At 38.6% G+C, this 22,303-nt stretch overlaps 1 protein-coding gene and 1 long non-coding RNA gene across 12 annotated transcripts in view; one reads left to right on the forward strand and one right to left on the reverse strand.

The window, feature by feature from the left end:
- RBMS1 (RNA binding motif single stranded interacting protein 1) overlaps positions 1-22,303 on the reverse strand; it is a 148,450-nt gene that overhangs the window by 40,424 nt on the left and 85,723 nt on the right. For all 10 annotated transcript variants that reach the window (XM_027461843.3, XM_072040850.1, XM_027461839.3 and 7 more), the window contains exon 3: positions 25-83. In XM_027461843.3, the coding sequence (XP_027317644.1) occupies positions 25-83 (59 nt within the window). The remainder of the gene's footprint in view (positions 1-24; positions 84-22,303) is intronic.
- LOC140002924 (uncharacterized) overlaps positions 17,686-22,303 on the forward strand; it is an 8,926-nt gene continuing 4,308 nt past the window's right edge. For both annotated transcript variants that reach the window (XR_011810600.1, XR_011810599.1), the window contains exon 1: positions 17,686-22,303. This exon is cut by the window's right edge and continues 43 nt beyond it. This is a non-coding gene — a long non-coding RNA (uncharacterized lncRNA).

A 22,303-nucleotide genomic window follows, 5' to 3' on the forward strand; every position in this document is an offset into this window, starting at 1 on the left:
CATGCAATATAAAAGCAAACATACCTTTGCACTTGTTTGTTGTCTTATCCAAAATTGCCTTCGTGGATACGATTTTCCCATACCTAGAATGTATAATACGTATGTAATGAACCAAGAAGCAAAAAACATCCTATTACAATAGATACCCAACAGATGTTGTTTTATATTCTGTTACCCTTTACTTTCAACAAGTTGCAATAATATATAAACTGTATAATGGAAGATATAATGTAGATAGATGTAACAAAAATTATCAAGAATTTCAAGCCTGATCATGCTCTACTCTCTCCCTGTGTTCCCAGTAGCACATTAGAACCATAAAACCAGAAAAAGTGTTTTACTCAAAAAACAAAAACAATATAGGTAAACAACATAGGTAAAATCATGATAAGCTTGGACTCTTCCTGTCAGCATATGCACCAGATAAAACAGACAAGAAACTGTCTCATCAGTGCTAGGCTTGATAACACAGTACAAAAGAAAAATAAAATAGTAATAATATTATATTTTAATTATTGACCCAAACTGAAAGCGATGAAAACCTCTATTATGGGTAGGTGACAAATCTAAGTCAGGTTTATGAAAGCTGATCAACAAAGCTGATGAAGAATTTTCTATATCATTAAAATGGAAAACTGAAATGTAAACAATTTCAACTAAGCAAAACATCCCTCAGGAAAGTTTCTATTTTGTTTTTTTAAAAGAAAAACGCTTTTTGAGTAGACTTTAAGTAGAATTTGATACTGTTAGTGAAAAATAGCACCTTCCTTTGGAAATCGAATCCTAAATTACTTTGATACAAAGGATGTAACTCCCTCAGCACAGAGACGGCTGCTACAGAGCAAAGCAGCAGCAGAATCAGAAACCAGCACAGATTCACAAGTTTCTTACCCCAACCTTCTTTGTTCACTTTTGAACTACATTTGGCACAACGTCACTGCTATACAAGAGAGGAACTATGCAACGTGAGTTTGTTTTTACATGAGAAAATGAGGTAACATTAATAAGTATAGATAAGCACTGAACCCCAAGAGGTTCTCCATCATTGTACGAGAACTGAAAATGAACTGAAAAGTATTAGAAATGTTATCAGCATAAGAAAGTGCAATTTAGGGAAGAATGAAATTTTGCCAGATCATTTGCTAAATATAACATCAGAGTGGCAGTTATGGAGTAGCATTGCAAAAAGTTATTTCAAAAGATGACTAACCCAATTTCAGCAGAAACTGTATTAGTCTTAAAAGTTCTTAAAAAGATGTAAGAAGCCTAATACACAACGTTAGGCTTTCAGGTTAGATTAGTTAGTCAGGCCTACTTAAGAGTCCTCAAATTGCTGTGTAAAATTGTGTAAAGTGATAGTTATTTAAGGGTGAAACCTATCTATAAAGTGCTTTCTTCCTAAGGAACATTTAAATAGATTTTTCAGTGTATTTATCAATTTTCGCAACCACTTTCAGTTTTGCTCCCTTATTGCATTTAGAACTGTGAACATCTGCATTGACATAAAATTGAACTATCCATCTACAGCCTAAAAATGTACACAAGTCTATGAAAATATGTGTATACTTGTATATACCATGCTAGAAGTGACAGACATTTTGCCTAATAGTTGTAGCATACACTTCCTTTATAGCAGCAGTTATTTTCCAATTGAGTCATTCCATAGAGAAAGCTTTATACCCTCTTAGTTCAAATTTATGAACTTTCTCTGGAATTTTCCTGCAGGCACAGAGTAAATGTACACGTTGTAAATACACGAGAGGCAAACTGCTCAGGAGCACGGCTCTTCAGGATCCACTAAACGCATGTCCCATCACTTGCAGCCAGCATTTGATGGCCAGCATTCTCCATACCCCACTAGCTTTCCTATCCTTGAAGTGAAAAGCTACATAACCAAGATGATCTTGTCCCTGCTACTACTTCACATCTTGCAAGTACTTCACCAGGTGTCTATGTAGACAAACAACCAAAACAGGTATAACCCTCAGTCAGTATGGTCACTGAGGGGAATTGGGGGCTGGCAATGGGCTGTGCTGGCCCAGATACTGATGTACACCAGCCAACAGCACCTAAACATGTGCCTGTGTGTACGGTCCTTACAATGACCCCACTGACCACCTTCCACGGTGCAAGGCCGCTGGTGATTTAAACCACCGTCCTAGATAGCACGGCTCCTGCAAAGAACCAGCTGCTGTGGAAGACGGCCAAGAAACGTCAGCAGTGAGTCTAGGAACAAATCAGAGAACCAGCATAACAATAGCAGCTATCGCCAGGGTTTCTCCTACAGTTTTCCCTGTAAATACTGCTCCCAAGTGATAGCTCTGCAGTCGCCATGAAGCACAGAAATGCAGTTTGCCCCACTTCAGCCTGACCGGCGGGGGTACAAACCCCTCCTTGCTCCCACCATGTGGTCTGGTACTAGGGGAAATTACTCCTTACAGTTCCTCATTAAGTACTTCCTTCAAAGGATGACTGTCATGAAAATCTACTTCCTTCTTCCTGAATTCTGCAGCCCTAATGCTACTGCTACCACAGGCTCCTGCACTCAACTGCTCATTTGAACTGAGATCTACCAGAAATCAGTGATCTAAACTAATACATATCGGTGGGCAAGTGGTCCAAACTTACAAAAAGGAACATAGCAAGCAAGAGAAAAGTTATATTCCAAAGGTGTCTGTGATGTTAGATCTTGCCTGCAGATCACTGTTCCTTACAAAGCTCAAGCACATCTACCTGACTTAGGCACTGCTGACGCTACTGCCCTGCTGCTCCAAAGCATTACAGCATGCTTGATAAGACTTGTACCAAAGGCAGGGCACATCTCTCAGCGTTGGCAGAATCACTTTCATGATGATAGGTGATTGCTCATTCCCTTTCCTCTAAAGCAATTAAAAGCAAACAAACTTTTTTCTTAATTTAGTGCCAATCTTGAGAAATAACTGCTAATCTTGCTAATAACAAGCAACTAGCTATTACTTAGTAAGTAGTTTTTTTTTTTCTCCCAAAATAACATCGAATAAATTCAGTGAAAGGGTAAAGCCACATATTCAACAGCAACTTTTTTTTTTTGTAGTGCTACTAACACATTCTCTCTTTAGTCTGAATTATCTTTGGAGATAGAAAGGTGTTTTCAGCTTTGAATCTCATTTTTTTCATTGGTACAGCACTTCTACTAGCATCAAATAATGTATTAAGAAAGATGGGGCTTGGGTAAGTGCCAGGTAAATAATTGCCAGGGTGGATTGATTACAGCATTGAAGGTGGTATGTTCAGTAACAGGCTATGTACCAGTGGACTAGCTATCTTCATAGGACAGAACATCAAGACAACACATATTTGTTTAGAACATTAAGAAGAACTTGCTCAAAGGCCAAGTTAGGGAGATTTCTCCCTAACTATCAGTATTGCTGCTGATAGTGGAAGGGTAACTCTGCCAACCCATAATTCCTGCCAGGCACTGTGAACATCAAAATACAGCAATATAGCTTTGTTGATACTTTTAAAGTGTAAAGCTTGAAGCAAAAAAACTCAACATAAACTTTTAAAAAATCACATTGTTCAGTAATGTGATGAAATCCAGTACAAGTAACTGCACACATCTATTACAAATAGCTACAAATACATTATAGACATTTAAAACATCTCTGAAACATAAATTTGGCAACCTCTATGATAGAGGTGATGAAAAAAAGGGTCTTTAAACTCTGTATACTGATCAAATTGAACCAGTGTTTATTTTTCTCCCTTTGTACGTCTGCTAGTATAATGAACATACTTGCAAATGTGCAGGTGATAAGGTGCCATCATGAGCATGGCAAAGAATGGGGAATGAAGTAGCTTGAAGGCTCAGCCACAAGTGCTATTTTGAGTGTTGAAAGAACTTATCTGTGTGTGTATTAGGGGAGGTACAATAGGAACAGGCAGTGAGAGGCTTGATAGGAGTTGTCTGGAATGTACTGTTTAAGTCTTTGTCTACAGCTTAACCTCATTCCACCAAGCTCAGTACTGCCCTTTGCAGTATTTTCTAACTGTCTTTCAGCTTGTGCAGTTAAGGGCTTTCTACCACCTGGCTGTGACTTGGACCCTAACCTCTGCAAAAGGACCTCTGCTATTGTGGAAAGTCTTTTAGAGTTGCCTAGCTCCTCTATCTTGAAGTGCGCAGAACTGACGATGCTCTCTCTGTGCTGAAGCCAAGTCTGGCTGTAAAAAAGAGCATTCCTAGAGATCTTGCTGTTATCCCTTACATTACTATAGTGCTACAAGAACACCTATGCTATGCAGAAATGATGCAGCATATCTTCTGTGTTTATTCTAAATTATATTTTAAACCTTAGCATCTTATCACTGCCCTTCATGGAATGCTCTTTATTTTTAAGAGCCAGAATCATGAGGTAAAGCCAGGCATGGATTTCACAACACGTAAGTGGCTCTGAGTGCATGAACTCACTATAAGGTAGAACTGTGAAAGGAAAGAGAACCTGGCTGAGCACAAAAATTCCAGGAAGGAGCCAATGTCCTCAGTGGTTGACCCAAAAACACGAGAGAACATAAACAGTCTGATCCAGCCAGGAGGGCCATAGAGGAGAGCAGATCAGTTAATCCTACAATGCATTGCAGTTGCTGTATGCATCTGCATCAAAATAAACCTTACTTTAGACTAGGGTAAACAAATAGAACAAACTGGATAAAAAGAATGGGAGAAATACTTACAAAGTAATTGCTGTACATTAACTGTAATACTGAAAAAGAAGATGCTGGTGGGGATGCTTAGCCCATAAAAGACCTTTTTTTTTTTTCTTCAAACAGGTCCTGAATTAGAGCACAACATGGTCAGTGTGCAGTTTGCATACACACAAGAAGTGGAAAATTTTTGCTTGACAGGGAATATTGTTCTTTTATATGACCCCAAATAAATGCACGTAACAATTACTGATTTCTCTGAATCACTGAACTTTTAAGCTAGCATCCTCAGCTCTCCAAACCCAAAGCATTCTAATTCTGAGACAGCACAACTAAAAAAAAAACTATGCATAACTGAAGATTGTAATAGCCAAGTCTACATCACAGTCTGTACCGTACTTGTAGTCTACATGTACATGTATGTGGAAGCCCAACCAGTTCATCTTGACTGAGACCCGAAGAGAGAAACTTGAGCAGTCTGTGGGAAGGCCTCACCTATGCTGCAGTTCTCAGTCTCTGCTCCTTTTGCACCAGGTAGTATCAAGAAAACAAATTTCCTTTAACTGAGAAAAGAGTCTAAAGAGTTGCCAGCAAGGGCTGACTTGGTGCAGCTGGCTCCCATACCTCACTGCTCTTCCAGTGTTCAGGGCATTTCCAAGACAAGAGCACAGCCAAGGGAACATAATCAGCCCCAGCAATCTTTCCTGCTGGATCCAAAAAACAAACTCAGAGCAGTGACTGAGCAGTACAAAAGGTTGTAATTGGCTCCCATACTCTCTCATATCTTGGAAAAGTGTTGTACTGAAACTCAAGCTCTTGCTTCCTTTTAAGTGTAGATAAACACTTTGTTGTTGTTGTTTCTCCATGAATAAAATCTTGTCTTTCCCAATAAGAGGAACTACAGAAAATAAATGTCTGTATAATAGTGATAGTCCTCGTGATAGCCTACTCCAATCCTGCCCCAACTTAATTACGGGTAAATGTGCTGTTACAAGAAGTTGATAAAGAAATTTATTCTATCCAGATGAATACTGGGTTTGAAGAACAGAACCACTGGTTGCACAATCTATAGCCATATGGTTTCCATTTTTAAATTCTTCTTCATCATGTTTGTGCCCTAGTGTAGAAGGAGGTATCATGGGAACATTTTGTCTGTTTTGTTTTCTGCTGTTGGAAGGCACGCTGCTCTTCAACAAACGCTTTAGAAGTCACTTGCTTTATGGTCATCAGACATAAACATTTGCTCACCAGAGTGCAATGAGTACCTACCACTGAAAGTTGGATCAACCGTTTTAGTGTGTAATTTAACATTACAAAAAAGCTGCATTTATACTTAATTTTATTTGCATAGTTAACAGGTATGCGTAACGCAGCTTAGCATGAGTTGTGCCTCAAGATTGTTCTAGATTTGGTTAATTTGTTTGGTTTAGCAAAAATTCCTACCTTAGCTTCATATATTCAAGCACTACGTTAATCAATTCAGCCAGATGTGCCCTGCTTTGGGCATCTGTTCATAAATTTCATTATGCAGAAAACAGGACTTCCTCATGAACCTAAACTAAAGCTGAAGCTCTGCTTTGGTGACATTTCTGCTGTACGGTCATGTGGTTTTCACAAAGATAGTTCCATTATTTCTTATTAATTATCCCTTTGACTCTCCAGGACTTCAGAGAGAAAGCTGGCATTCTCAAAACAGTCAAGTAACTCTCATTGTAGTTTTTGACTGTTTTACTCTACAAGCAAATAACAGCTAACCAAACAGATTATAATTTATTATGATGGAAACTAACTACTGTTTTACTTCACTTTGCAAAATTGCTAAAATTACATTTTGTCATTTCTTAATGAAAAGATTATTTTTTGATGAGTTAGAATCTACATACAAAAAAAAAATCCAACACAAACCTTTCGCTTTACTGACAATTCAGTAGTCTTTCATGCTGCTGTAGATTCTTTGCAAGATTAAGAAAACTTTTTTATTCCCTAATTCTTTATTTAAATTTTGCATATTTTCATTTTCAATAAAAATCAATGGGTAAAAGCATATACCATGATCATTACTGACACAGTTACCAACATTAGCATGCTGCAAAACTAGCTTTACTTTGGTACAAATGATCTTTTTTCAGGCTCAGCAGGTTACAATTCCAGATTTCACTTAGAAGTAAAGGAAAGTGGCAGAAACAGATGCAAAATCAGCAAAATCAGATCCTATAGATATCAATCTTTAGAAGAACAGATGCTTAACATAAAGGATATATACAATTCTTATCAGTGAGGTATGAACACATGCTTTTTTAGTTTCTTGGACAATACAGATTGTAACAGAAAAACAGTATTTTATGAATAGGTTTTACAGTGTTCTAGCTCTGCATAAAGTTTCTACTCCTTATAGCTAAAAGGAACTATGAATTCAAAATGGTCATGAATAGTAAAGTGACACACAGGAAGAAGAGTTTGGAGATTATTTTTCAGCTACTTTTTTTTTTTTTTTTAAGAGTAGTTATTTCCTGGTTTAGCAGAGGATGATCTGCGGGGATAGGAAAGAAATGCTTTTAGAATCAGGAAATGTTTGCTTCCTCTTGCTTTGTAGAGATGTGAATAATCTCTATCCATTGCATAGAAGCTCACTAGAAGTCAAGGAAAAAAAAAGTTAGCATCCTACAGCTATTTTTACTACATTTTGCAAAGGTTTTCAATTAGTATGCTCGTTTTTGCACAACAGATTGATTATCTTAAAAGCATGACCCACTTTACAATGCCCTTTCATTTAGCACAACTGATGAAAATTGCTTTTTTAGTATCTCTACGTATTTTAAACATTTAAGACTTATTATAGCTGACACTAAATCAGCATTCTTAATGTGTGTAGCAAAACAACAGATTTCCAACAATTCCCTGTAGAGGTTTATTCTCCATCAATCATAAATCCCTGGAAAAAATATGGCAATATGTTTATTTAGTTTTTCTTTAACAGTTTAAGAATTTTGCAATATATAGGGGAAAAAAAAAGCAGTTACTCTTCACTACTATGATAACATGAACATGAAAAAAAATCAATGAAGCCTCCCCCTCAAATAGCTTTTGGGTTTGGAAGGGAAGGAAGGCCCTTTCTGGTATCAAAAAGAATTCAGGATGGTACTAAGTGAAAAAGTCACAACAGCAGTAGAATGGAAATAATGAGATCAAAAATTCTAAGTGTAAATCTTTACATTAGTGTGGTGACTTTTTTTGTTAATTTCAAAATTAAATGTAAATGTAATTTCAAATGAAATGTAAATTAATGAAATGCAAATGTCAAAAACTTAAAAACAAACATGGCAAATTCAGAAGGATTTGCAAGCATCTGTTGCCTTTGTTGCTTCACTGAAGATGTGAATACAGATATTTAGCAAAACTATGATTAATAGTCACCCACACTTTGGGGTGAGATTTTTAAGCCCTGAGTCTTGGCCTATCGTCACTCAGCTGCAACATGATTTTTCATACTAAGCACATGGTATTTTCACTGAAGCTAGTTAAGGATGCCCTGGCTTCTCTTCCTTTGCAGCAGAATGCCATCCTCAGCCAGCGCTTGGAGGGAGCCACTCATGCTAATCATTTTTGAAAATTACACTCTTCATTCTTCACATAATTGAAAAGCAAACCAAAAATTATACACCTGTGATGTTCAATACGAGGACAGCAGCAAGCTGTTCAACTTGATTTAGTCTACTCATATTTAATTCCCATTTAATATTTCATAGGCCAGAGAGATGACAATGTTCAACTCAGTGGTAGGGAAGGACTGAAGCAACGGCTCCAGACGTGGAAAAAAGAAGGGGCAACAACAGTGAAAGTGCCTGAGCAATCTCCTTGCCCCCGTGGAGATCTTCCATGTCTTGCAGACACCTAAAGATTCTCATCACCCTAATGATTCTTATGAAAGCCAGGATACCAGCAGGCTGGTCCCAAACTTGCTGATCACACATCTGCTTTAACTCGAAGAGGTTGTAATAACAAGATGGAAAGAAGGAAGAGGTCACATGCTGTGAAGAAAAATGAAATTTCAGGCAAGAAACTAAGACAAACGATCCCATTCAGCGTCTCTTACAGACGCTGCCCCTGCAGTAACCCAGCCCGACTTCTGACAGGCTGAGGTGATTTAGCATAATCTCTGAGCCATCTGCTAGGCTGCCTATCAGCTCAGTAGCCTTGTTACTCCACAGTTTATAGGTTAAGCAGGATAAATAACCTATCAGAAACACAAATGGATTTGCCTCTTTGACACACTTTGAAGTGCAAATATTGTGTAAGTAACCATAGCCTCCTTTCTCCTAAACTGGGGGAAAACCATCACAGTAATGCATTAATCTAAGTATCTGTTCTGTAAGAAAAGGAAATTATGGTTATCATCATCTTTAACTGTTTAGCAGTAAATACTTCATACCTTCATTTTGCCTACATTTTTAGGAGTTTTTCTAATTATCTGTGTTAAGACTTACACACTAAATATTTTAAAAGTGGTGAACTACAGTTTTCAAACTTATTTTTCAATAGATGCAAATTCTGGTTGACGCTAAAAACGTTATTCACTGCTGACATCCTACTGAGTTTAATGACCATATTAGTAAAATACAACTATACCTTTTTTCTTGTTTGTTTTGTTTTAAATATTTAAATATTTTTGAATTACAATGCCTTATAATTTATTTAAGGACAGAATATGAAATGATGCACATAAATTATTGTTACATTGAATGGTTTAGAAACTTATCTACTACTATGATACTTCTACCACAGTACAATGTAATTGATGTGAAGTACTCTTAGGTTGAAAGTATTATAAAAAGTTTTACCATAAGACACCGAACATGAAGATCAATAATATGAAAATGATTTGTACAATTACTCAACAGCTAATTACAAACACATCCCTGAGTTATTGTAAATTAACCTTCACACAATAAACAATCAGTAGATGGTACATCATTGGAAAAAAATCAAGAAGTCTGCCTTTAAAGTCCTGCCTCACAGAGCAGCCAGCACTTCGCAGTCCACACCATTCACTGTCCAGTTTAGCAAAGAAAACTTTGGAGAAACCTATTTTACAAAAAGAGATAAATAATTCAAACATTTTGGAGTTCTCAGTTAACCTACTTTTTAGGACAACACAATCATTCTTATTTAAATAAAACATAGGATAATCTCCACGTTCTACAGCAGTTTGCTGCACCTTGCCTGTGCATCTGCTGACAATGTTCGGGTACATGGGACAGGGTTACACTTTCCTACAGCTACAAGGTAGAACAACATGTTATTTTAAGAAAGCAAATGTTAGTCTCTTACCTTAACACTACAGAATGGACACCAAGTATGTCTGGGTTAAGACTGAAATACTGAAAAAATTTGCATTTTAAACCAACCCCCGTCAAAAGCCAAAGCAATATTATTTGAAGATAAATTACCATAGTTCATGCTGCTCACAGTAAGAATATAAAAAATATGAGAAAGCATAAAGTTTCACACAGTCATGAAAGATGCAGGTTTTTTTTGAAAATCATAATTCATTGGCAAGCAAAATAATAAAGTTCTGAACAGGTTTAAATTACATTTCTGGAATATTATTTCTACTGTCTGGCAATTTCTTTTATCCCCTTTTTTCCATACTGAGAAATGATCACCAATCAAGACAATGGTTTGGGAAGATGAGAAATTAAACCACAGATAAACGCTAATACGTATTTATAAGCCAAGCTTGTGGCAGCTCTGCAGACTTGCATGTATTGATTTACCACTGCTAGCCGCTTTAATCTGAAAGTAAGGCAGTATTTCTACACCCAGGCATAAATCTTGGCAAATTCCAGCCTCACCAATTTTGCAGAGCCTACACTAACAGCTTGAAAGAATAAAACTACCAAGACATAAGAGAGCAGTTCTTGTTATTCATAATTTATAACTCCTTTCTCCTGCCTGTGCTAAGAAGTACAAGATCAGCTTGGGAGCATAAATTAGTCTCTAGATTGTATACCTAAAGGCTTTTTTTTTTTTTTTTTAAATTCCTCCTCATCCTCCATGCAAGCAAGCCAAACTCTCATTCTCAGCATGTGATGCACTGTCCTTTTTTTTTTTTTTGGCTTTCCTAAGTTTATTTCTTTTTCTTGTGGGAGGGAATGAGGTACAAGGCAAGGGGAAAATTAATTTTTATCATCACTGCCCAATACATTTTTTCCCTTGTTTTAATCAGAACAGCCTCAATCAAAAGGTGTTTTTCTGGCTACAATCCAGAGTAGTGTTAGGCTAACTCCTATCTGGATAGACAGGCACGCACCTATTAATCTTACAATCCTATATTATCTATGAAAGATAACTCTAATTTATTCTTGCCTATTAATATCACTTCTAGAGGAGGTCACTAACCTCCACTTATACCCTCAGTTTAAATACACGATGCCCCAAGGAATATGTTGAAAAAAGCTTAGAAGCCATGAGACTGGGGATTGGCAAAATACAAGGGCATTTCTGGCCACATCCCCTTTCCTAAACCCTGACCCACTCATTAGCTCTGAACTACAAAAACTGTCTCACACATTATGTACATTATATATAGACACCTATGTAAGTACATACTATATATATGAACACATACAAACACAACTCTCAATGATTGTTGCTGCATTTATTTTGCATGGATGATGCTTGGTCACTGGAATAATGCTTCTCATTGGAAACTGTTTTTAATTACCTTCTGTTTTTGTAATACTAAGACAACATAAAACCAACAATACAAACCAAGCTGCTGGGTTAAAATACATCCTTTGTAAAGACACCTATTTGCCTTTGCCTGCATCTTGTGCTAATTTAACACCCAGTCTTGTAAAGTGCTGACTGACCCTCTCCTTTCTAGAGGGCAGAAGAGGAAAAAACCCAAATACTTCAATACGTTCAGGTAACTTCTAGTCTCTCTGAACTGTGTTTCAAAAATGCTTCTTTTATGAAATACTCATAATAACATCCTGCTTTCACTAGCTATTCTGTACTGGAATTAACACCTAATTATGAAGCGACTGTAAAATTAATATTAGAGTCTGATCTCCTTTTATTTCTGGTAACTTAATGTCAATCATACTAAGATGGCACTAAATGGACAAATTATCCAAAATCACTGCTAGACCTTCCAGAGGCCTTGCCCCCTTAATAGCATGGCTTGTAGGTTTGATCCCTATTTGAATTTGCTTCTCTACTCTCAAGTCCCAGCTGTGCTGAATAGCAAACATCTCCATTTCAATAGGGAAAATGGTTGGACTAAAGTAGTTCTCCCCAGGGGTCAAAATACTTCAGAAGGGCATTTAAGTGGCTGTATGTTATTGAGCGGAAACATCAGCTCACATATTATTGATTATAGCCGCATGGCTCTGTTGAAAAGATGTCTGCAGTAGTATTAAGTGCTGAGATAGGGACAGAGGAGTGTTATGCATTAAAAAATACTATCCATCTGTTGCCAAATTTCAGATACATGAGCAATCACAAGCTGTAACACAAAATCTAATGTGCAACCTTTGCGGCTGATGTGTCAGGTCACATTCAGCGACACTTCTTCAGTTTCACACTGCTTCAGATAGACAGCCTTTTGAATATTGATTGAAGCAAGCAGGAGGCAGAGCTTGATTTCTGCAGTTTTGCAAAGAGAATGTAATAGATACTTATCTGGAAATTTGCTTTCGGTAGCTAAAACATACCATTTTCTTTAAAAACACCATTAACCTGTTCTGATCCCATCACTGTAGCTGCTAGGCAAGTATAACTGAAGTTTTCTGAAACCACCGCACATTCAGCCTATTCTTACTCGTGAGGTGCAGACAGACATACAGACACAGCACACTCTGCACTACCAGACTGTCATGTAGACTATACCTGAGCTAGCTGAAACTAGTGTGATCCCCCAGATTCTCCTCTCCAGTTATTATTTTATTTTTTTTAATGTAATGACTATGTCAAATACCCCCATGAAAGGGTAAGTCAAGTGTCCCAGGCTGCCCTTTGGCTGGTATGCACTGGGAAGCATCACAGAAGGGACCATACAAAAAACACGTTCTGGTATAGCACCAAGAAAAAATCAACCAGCCAATGCACTACAGACAAGTCTAAAGTCAGCGAAGTTCTGTATCACACACATCACAACTTTCTTGAACAGATTCAACAACATATGACAAGATGGTAGTTCATACGATACGGTCACAGTGTTTCTGGGCTTTATGGACCTATACAGACCATTTTTCTTTTGTCTTCTGAGAGCTTGAGTTGACTATTCCTTGCTTGTAGGACAGCAAAATGATTTTTTTTTTCCTGAAAGTAATTAAGTGCTATGTGAAAGAACCCAGAGCTTTTATACTTGAAGATGAATCTCAATGCCTATGCTTCAGATTCTGGAATAGTTCGTTTACTACTTTTCCAAGCAACTTAAGATGTTTAAATCAACTGAAATTGAAATCTTGGGAGTATTTTTGGCAAAAACCACTCAAAAGCAGGCCAATGTCGTGGATGCAGCTATTTCCCAGAAAAGGGCTGAGAATCCAAAGAGGAAAAGGCTGTACCCAAAGTCAGAAATCCACTCATTAGTAAGGAGTTAAACAGTATCTAGGTCAGTCGACAGTCTTTCCTGCACAGCCTCAGCTCGTTGCACATCGGAAACGCTGTGTGGGAAGGCCAGGGAACTGAACTCACAGACCAAGTATGACTCAGACTGCAGTAATTTAATGACACTTTGTTTCTCTTAAATTATCCTCGGGATTAAAAGAATCCACACCCTCAACATGAAACCAAATCAGGGTGAAAGGAAGAAACCACAAATTCATGGATCTTTGAGAAAACAAAAGGTATCTAGAAGCAAATTTAGTAGTAAGAGGAGAGGATATAACATACTATAACATACTACATGGTCTGAGCAGCAGAAGATGAAGAATTTGAGCCTCGGTCAGATGTTCTTCTGAAAGCCCTAGTGGGGATGATCTCAACAAGAATGTCGAGGAACTGTCTGCCAAAAAAGCAGAGGAGAGCTGTCACAGCCAAACACCAACCTCCACGACAGGAAAGCAATTTGAGAGAAATAGCCTCAACATTTCCCCTGTCGTTGCAGAAGCTGAACATTTGAGCCATCAAATGTCTTTGGCACCAGGATGAGAAGACAACTACAAAATCCTGAAGAAGGCAGAACACCAGTGACCCAGGCCCAAATACAAATACATTGAAACCCCTGAGGAGCAGTTAAAATTCCTGCAAATTCTGTCCCACTGCACAAAATGGACGTTTGGACAGGACACTAACAAACAGAAGAAAACAGTGCCCCCAGAAGTACTCCTTCCTGACTGCAGTGTAAAATTACAACGATTTGCTCTTTCTTCTGTACTCAGAGATGCCTCCTACCCTTCATGTAAGGGAAAGACAAAAAAGGCACGCTAACTAATACAAAAAGAAGAGAGAAATATACCCTAAGGGCACTAAAATGTCTTCTGTCACAGGAACTCATTATTTTTCTCCTAGAGAAAAAGAAATTAATCTCTCCTTTTTTGTGGAAAAAGAAAAATTAACAAGATCACTGTGCGGAGATCTGACGTAAACAGCAGTGGATCCTTTTTTCAGAAGTGTTTTTATGAGTATATTTTGATGTACATTGCAGACCAATTATAAGGAATTAAGCATCTCAGTTCAGTAAAGTATATTTGGACATATTCTATTTCTAACATAAATATCTCATGGAATTTTAAAAAAAAAAAAAAGAGAAACTCACATAGTTTTCAAAACATACATCCCCCATACAAAAATCACTAGGATGCTTGGTCAGCAAACAGTTCTCTTTGAAAGTAACATCTTGCTTATGTTTCAGCTACAAACACAACCATGGAGGAGTCCCAGTCCCTAATCCCCTCTAGTAGGTGAGGGGGGTTTGGATCCAAGCAAGGTGAGGTGGAGGGCTCTGCCCCAAGAATACAGACGTTGTCTTTCCCTTATCTCAAAAAGAAATAAGACTCTTAAGCTTTTTTTCCTCTGGCTATCTACCCAAGAACATCTTAAAAATTTGGGCCTGTAATCTACTGACACCTACCTAATTTTTTCACCTTATCAACTCTACATAACTCAGTTTTACAAAATGGTGAGTTTGTGCTCTTTAGACTACTACCACAATCTCAATTCAAGTGTTAGACAGGAAACATTTCATCACTGATAGAAAGAGCTACCCATTCTTCCTGGTACAAAAACTCTTTTCAAAATATTTAATATTTGCAAGACTGTATAATTCAGAGCAAGTCTCCTAGACTTCAAAGAGAATTAAAAAATATGTAACTGAATAAGCAATTAATGGAACGGGTGGAAAAACCTTTATAATTTCTCATGGAACAAAGTAACATGCAATTCACTTGGGAAGAAACAGAAGACTGGGACAGATGACTGTGTATTTTTATAATGTCATAGCTGAATATTTGGAAGATGTTCAAAAAGAATTGATCTTAATTTACATAGTAAAGAGTACATTCCTGCTGCGGCCACGGTATGATGATGGATTGTTTTCAGTGGCAGGCCTGGCTAATGGCCTTTCACTAGTACTATGTACCTCCCTGTTGCAACATGAAAGCCCTGTAAGCTGCCACTGTCACTGAGGAAAAAGGAACACAGAGCAACACTTTCCCTCATAGTATTTGATATCTGCAAAATATAGCAAATAAACTTTCAGTAACAAAAAAACAGCCTTAACAATAAAAGTTCAGGCAAAGCCTGCCACCACTCTGCAACACAGTAAAAGCATACAACAAATGTGGGGTGTTGAACACAGGTTATCTGAGAAACAGAAATGAAGGTGATTTACAAACGCTCCTTTTCAGGTCACAGAACTGCATACAACCATGTGAGGAAGGAAACGCAGGATGCTATATCAGCTCCACCGCATACCCTGCCAGGCTGATACCTGCAGGCCCTGCAGGGAAAGAGTCTCTCTCTCTCCTCTCTGCCAAGCAGCTTCTCCAGAGCTCCGCCAAGTTATTCCCACTTAATACAGGGGAGGTTTCTGCCCTGGTGTTCTGTACAGCTATGGGTCAAAAAGAAGAAGGGAAAAAAAAAAAAAAAGAAAAAAAAGAAAGAAAGAAAGAAAGAAAAAAAAGTACCAGAGACTGCAGAGTTTATCTGGCACACAGCAATTGCATAGCTGAAAATCTCAGCCTTTGCTATCAAACAAATTCTAAGTCCAGGTTATGGAGTGCTAAGTGGTTTTAAATCCTAATACTGGCATTAGGAGCTGTGGGCTCCTGCAGGTGCTTGGTGCTTTCTAGGATTACTCTTTGTGAGCACACTGCAAACAAACAGAAATTAAGCTTGCCATTGTCTTGTGGGCATAAGTAAGCTTTTCTGTTTTACATGGGGTTTGTTAACACAAAATGAAAGAAGCAAGAAACACCAGTTCCTTGGTGATTTCACATATGAGCTATATAAACAAATAATAAATACATAAAACTAAGTACTGAACTGCAAGATTCTGCTGGTTTCCAGACTCCAAAAGCTCTTCAGCTCTTCAGTCTATCAGGAGTGTCCTCAAAATCAGAAGTAAGTAGCTTGGCTCTTTTTCTGGGGTTTAGATATTTTTTATTTCTGACATTTAGGGTTTGCAAATAAAAGATTTCAGACTGCTCCAGTATTTGTATTATTGAATTATTTATTGAGTTATTTTTATCACGATTTTGTATCTTCTGATACCATAACATTTATTTCACTACTGCAATCACTCATACATGAAAGAAAAAATCCTTATTAACACTCCAGAATAATTGGTGCTATTTTGAGAGACTTCTGAAAGCTTGGTAGTGACTGTATGTAAAACAAAAAGCTACTCTGGGACTTGAAATACTGACAATGTGTAAGGTCTGAGTGAACAATGTTCTCCTAGGCAAAAACACTGATCCACTGCTCTGTCTTTCAAAGATAGTATGCACAATTATACAGCTGTACAGAACACAGAGAAAACAAAACAAAACAAAAAAAAAACATATTTGGGGCTAATTAGATCAATTATGATGGTAGAAATTACCAATTATCAATTAATGCGATGTACTTTTTAAGTTAATACCCAAATCATTAAGTGAAATAATGCACAATTTTTATCGTAGGGGATTTTTCTTACGGCAGCAAGGCAACAGACTCCAAGATTTTCCTCTTTTGGGAAAATAAAATACTAAAGTGAGTAAGAGAGGAAATTGAAATGGAAGGTGTAGGATAGGAGTACAAATTTAAACATACTTTTTCTACTGAAATTGATTCCGTTAATGATTAACTCAACCCACACAGGTTATTTCAAGTGGAATATTTGTACTAGTAACTGTGTCAAAACAGACCCCAAATCAAAGTCTTCTTTTTTTGTGTTTTCATTGGTGCTTTTTCTTACTTTTCCATGTATCATAATATTATCTACATCCAAATTAAAATTTGACTTTTTTCCCAGATACTACACATCTCTCTGCAAAGATTAGGTATTTAAATGTTAATTCTTCTCCCAGCAGCCCTTTAGAAATCTAATTTTCTACAGTGTTGGTTTGAGTCTATAGTAAGGCACTGTTCAAAGTCAACTAAGGCAGCTGACATTTTTTGAATGTGAAAACATGATAGAATTTTAGAACTTGTGGGAAAACAATTGAGGACCTGGGTCTAACATTTTGAGATTTTTTTTCCCTCTTCATTTGTTTAAGGATAAACACTAATTTTTCTCCCAATTTCCTCAGTTGCAAGTTTCACTGGAAGTAACAGATCTGAATTTACTTGTTAATCTACAATTGCTTCTGCTTTCACTCTGCAGGTAGAACACAGATGTTTATTATCTGGGTTTCATACAATCTGGGGGTGTTACTTTTTCAACCCTATATGCAGCTTGGCAGCAATGTGGGAAAAAAAGGTTGAAAGGTTACTGAATGAAATGGCTGGTCTTATAATGTGTCAACATCAGATGGCTCATTTTTTCCTTTCAAGGAGTTAACATTACATAATTCAGAGCTAAGCAGAACTAACCTTTAGCAAACAGCCAGACTTCACAAGATTTCTAAGAGTTATGTGAAACTGCATTAGATATGAGACATCAGATACAAGAATCTGTTTGCAAATACAGACCCTGCTTTCGACTCCAAATGGTATTCAGGGGAAAAGGAAAGCTTAATGTCAGTATGCTGGGGTAAAAATCAACCTAGGCTCTAAGCCGACTCAGTTCTTAAGTGGTTTCTGAGCGAGAATCCTGCCTGAACTGTCTTTAAGAGGGACAGCATTTGGCATCCGCATTGTGGCTCTCACTATAGAACATATTAGGGCTTGTTAACACTTCCAGTAGTCCCCTGAAATTAAACAACCCCCTTCAAAATGTTCTTGAATTACTGGTTATTCTGATGAACAACTGTGGTGCTATCACCTCCCATCTGAGATGGGCCCCTGCCACCGGGGGGGAAACTGGGACTGGGACCCTGATCAAAGGCATTCCAGCAGCTGCCACAGAGCTTTTTTTTCCTGCGGCTCTGCGATAGGGAACAAGGGTTGCATCTCTGTAGAACAAATACCTGCAGACTTGCAAATGCTTACACATTTTACAGGCCCTATGCTACCAAATCAGCTTTTTGTTTCCCAGCTAGAGATCTTCCACGGTGGTAACTTTTGCAGATCTGTTTTCCTAGTGCTCCTTTTACAAGCAGCTGCGGCTGAAGCATTCCTTCCCCTCTCCTCGCCCCCACTTCCTAAAGGAAATTCCATGGGATCACCTCTTCTCCGGCCCCACGCTGCAACAAAACTCTCATCCCCTGGGGGAGATGGAGCTTGGGCAATCGCTGGGTCCCAGCATCTGCAGCTGAAGCCCAAAGGGGGCCGCTCGGTGCACTTGGAGGCAGTTCTCGGTTTTAAGAGGCTGTGCGGAGGAGAGTGGCTGATAGCTGCTAGGCTATTGCCACTAAATGAAATGCTCTGTTAGAAAAACTTTACTTCTTGCTTAAATTTGAAGTCTGATTGCAAAATGGAAAGAGGAAATTAAAACCATCATATTCGTTTTAAATTCAAGGTATCTCAAGAGATTTTCTGCATCCAGAGGGCAGGACTCTAAGACAACATTTTTTCCCCCCCAATTACAATTTCCCCACCCCAAAAATACCATAAATATATAATTATATTCTACAAAAAGGCATTATTGTTCAAAGAAGAATAAAACAAAACATCCTGAACTCCTCAGAGAGAATTTCAGTGTGGGTTTCATTTGATCATGACTATAAAGCTGTCTGAATTTTATTTCTAATTAAAGTGGAAATATTAATGGGAAGATAGAGATCCTTTGCATCATGCCATGTCAGTCACTTTGTAATATGACTGCTGAAAGCAGTTGCTGAAAAATAAAGGAAATTACTGTTCAAACCAAACATTACCTCTGCAGGCCATTCCCAATTCCCATGGCACAGCACGCAGATGCCTCACCAAGGACTGCGGAAGCCAAGCCCTAACAATACCAGGTCCTGCAGTCTCCATATCAGGAGCAACTGGCTAAAGGACACACAAAACCAAATGCTATTTCACCTCTGATGTAGGAACAGGATACTTTCTTTTGACACCAAGAGCTCATCGATGAGGCATCCGTACCTACGTGGCAGGCTGCAGCAACACAAGGGTCAGCAGAGCCAGTTCAACGTGCCGTGCTGGCACCCAGCTGCTCTTCTGCCAGCCTGCCCTACTGAGGAGCTGGGCGCACCCAAATGGCCCGGCCCTGAAGCAGGGGCTACAGGAGGGATTTTGATGCTGTTCTGCATCCCGCAAACATTTAAAAAATAAATAAATAAAAAGCCTGCCTGCATGGGCAGCACAGCACTGGTGTAATCAACACACCTTCACCATCTTTCCTGATATGCTTGCTGCTTGAGCAAAACTGGATGAAAAAAATTACAATTAAAGGAATTCTGCTGCAGGTTGCACATACTGAGCAAAACCCAAACCATGCCACAGTCCTTGAAGAAAGAACAAAGAAAATGATGCTTTTACCGCACAGCATGGAGCTGAACATTAAAATCACATGCTGTTGAGTGCCTAAAGGATTCACCCTCCTAGAACTAAATGCTATTCTGTAAAATGGGCATTATTTATTCAGTGATATTTGCAGTAATACCATTTAAAAAATTAACACACACATAAGCCTCTAAAGGGTTAAACTCATCCATAAAGAACTTCTTTCCACCGAAAAAAAAGTAAGAACAATAGATAGGCTTCTCTTCCGATATAATCAGTACTAACATTGATCCCAAAGGGAACAGTTTCAGGGACAGATGTATCACACAATTATATGACATGAAATGATATTCCACATAATTATGAACACAATATTTCACTGCACCTGACAGACAAATCATGAAAGAAAAATGCAAGAAAAGAGGAGAGAAAGGAACTAAGAGAAAATACTTTAAAGAAAAAAAAATGGAGAACTTGGGTTTGAAATGTTCAATTCAGCTTCCCCTGACCTGCACCATCTATCTGAGGGGGTCATGCTCATGCTACAGACATCTCAGACTGTGAACTGTGCAGCAGCAACCTGTCCAGACCACTCTCCCAAAGGAGTTAAATGCGAAAGATAGTTGAACTATTTCCTAAAGCACAGCCATGTCTGATTTCTAATGAGATATGCTAAGTAAAATTAGCAGATTTCTTGCTCTGAACTGACTGCAGCGATGACAGCTCCCTGCTAGAGTAGATGCTTGAGCTCCAGTTCACAACTTCTCAGCACCGAGCATATTTGAATGAGATGGGAAATGGCAGCACAGGAGAGGTCACAGTTACATGAGAAGCAAAGAATGTGGAAATGTTAACATGCTAATGGCTGTCGCACAACTTAATAAAAAAAATAGTATTTTATTAAGAACAGGGAACTGAAACAACATTTGGGTGCTCCTGTCCCGAAACAGGGAAACATTACAGTATGAAACTATTAAAAAAAAATAAGTTCCCATGCTGTGAAAACATGGCACACCTGACTAGAATGTTTCAAATGGCCATTAGCTTGCCATTTGTTTTACTTATGCCTGGGTTCATTATGCTGAATATTTAGGAAAGAGTCCTTAAAATAGTCTCTCAGCAAGGTATATGATTTCTCAGTGCACACAAAGCAAAGGCAACCACTACAAGGTTCTTATTTTATGTTCTGACTGTCCTGGCACAGAACAATGGTCTGTCGTGGTAATTATATCACTAACTTTGTTACCTTAAAACAGCTGCTTTCCTAACTGTAATCCCATTAAATATCCACTTCATAACCACCCAGGAATAATTTAAGGGGGAAGGACTAAGTGAAACTGTCCAGAGCAAAAAACACATTTCAAAAATAGTATACAGACAAAAAACAGCTCAATAGAAGCAACATAGCACAAGCAAACAGCCTGGAAGGGAGCAGCCCAAAGGGTGGGCTGGCTCAATGATTTACACTGAACTGAACAGGCAAGACCTGGGCTCAGCCTCAGAGATTGAAATCTCACCCTGGGACTGGGGATTGTCAGACAGAGGAAGGCTCTGCTGCATTATTCTGATTTAATCATGTAAATGGCACAAAAGGAGCTCTCTGAAGAAACGCAGCACTATAGAGATGCCATGCTGCAGGCCAGTAAGTAAATCATAAGCAAGAAAGTGGTAAGCTCAGGGCTTTGGAACCATGCGGCTTGGGCAAAAAGGTCATACGTAGTGAAGCACAGCACTTAGTGGAAGCCTGGAAAGCACCTAGAAAACGTGTCAAAGCACGTTAGACTCCTGTCTGAATGTCCCAAGACCCAAACTCTTAAGTCTCTATTCATATAAGCTGTCTCAATGATTTGAGTGAAATAAATGAAATGAATTTTATCTTACATTTTTTGAGATGCAAATATGAAATGAACTACAAGAAATGACCATCTCACAGCCAGTGAATAGGAATGTACAAGCACAGCCTAAACAATGTGTTCATAACCAAAAAATTAAGACAAAAACAGCTGAAGGAGGCGCATCAAGTAAATACTGAGAGCTGCCCCAGGGCAAGGGCATACTATCAGGCACAGCAGAGGCCACCACTGCTCCAGCAACCCTGTAAAACCAGCACAGCATGACAGGGGCTCGCTCAGTACAACAGACCTCATGGTTTGGGAAAAGAAACTGCGCCGCAAAGTCAGCCGGAGGGAGGGAAGCAGAGCGAGCGGCTGCTGAAACCGCTCCACATCCCATGGCCACTGCTGAGGTCAGGCAGCTTCCTGCAGGCTTCCCCTGCAGGCTGTTTACTCCGATTTCTCCTTTCCTCTGCTTTTGTCCTTCTATTTAGCTGATTTCTCCTGCCTAGCCTCCCACAGAGAAGATGTATCTATTGCACCTCTTGCTTTGCCTGCCCTCACATACCTAATGGTGAGCTCCTGTCACAGACAGGAGTGACTCAGGCAGTGTCCCCTCACAACCAGGCCTATTGTGACATTCCGTGACATTCCTGCAGTGAACACAACACCTATCTCATTTTGCCCCTGGCATGACTAATATGAAGAAATTTGTTTTCCCAATGTCTAACAGGAGTATCAGGCTTGAGTTTGAATGCACTAAGGCTTGAGTTTGAATGCACTATTCAGAGACGTGGTGGCTCCATTTCCCG

This window comes from Anas platyrhynchos, chromosome 7, assembly GCF_047663525.1.
Source record: "Anas platyrhynchos isolate ZD024472 breed Pekin duck chromosome 7, IASCAAS_PekinDuck_T2T, whole genome shotgun sequence".
NCBI lineage: Eukaryota > Metazoa > Chordata > Aves > Anseriformes > Anatidae > Anas > Anas platyrhynchos.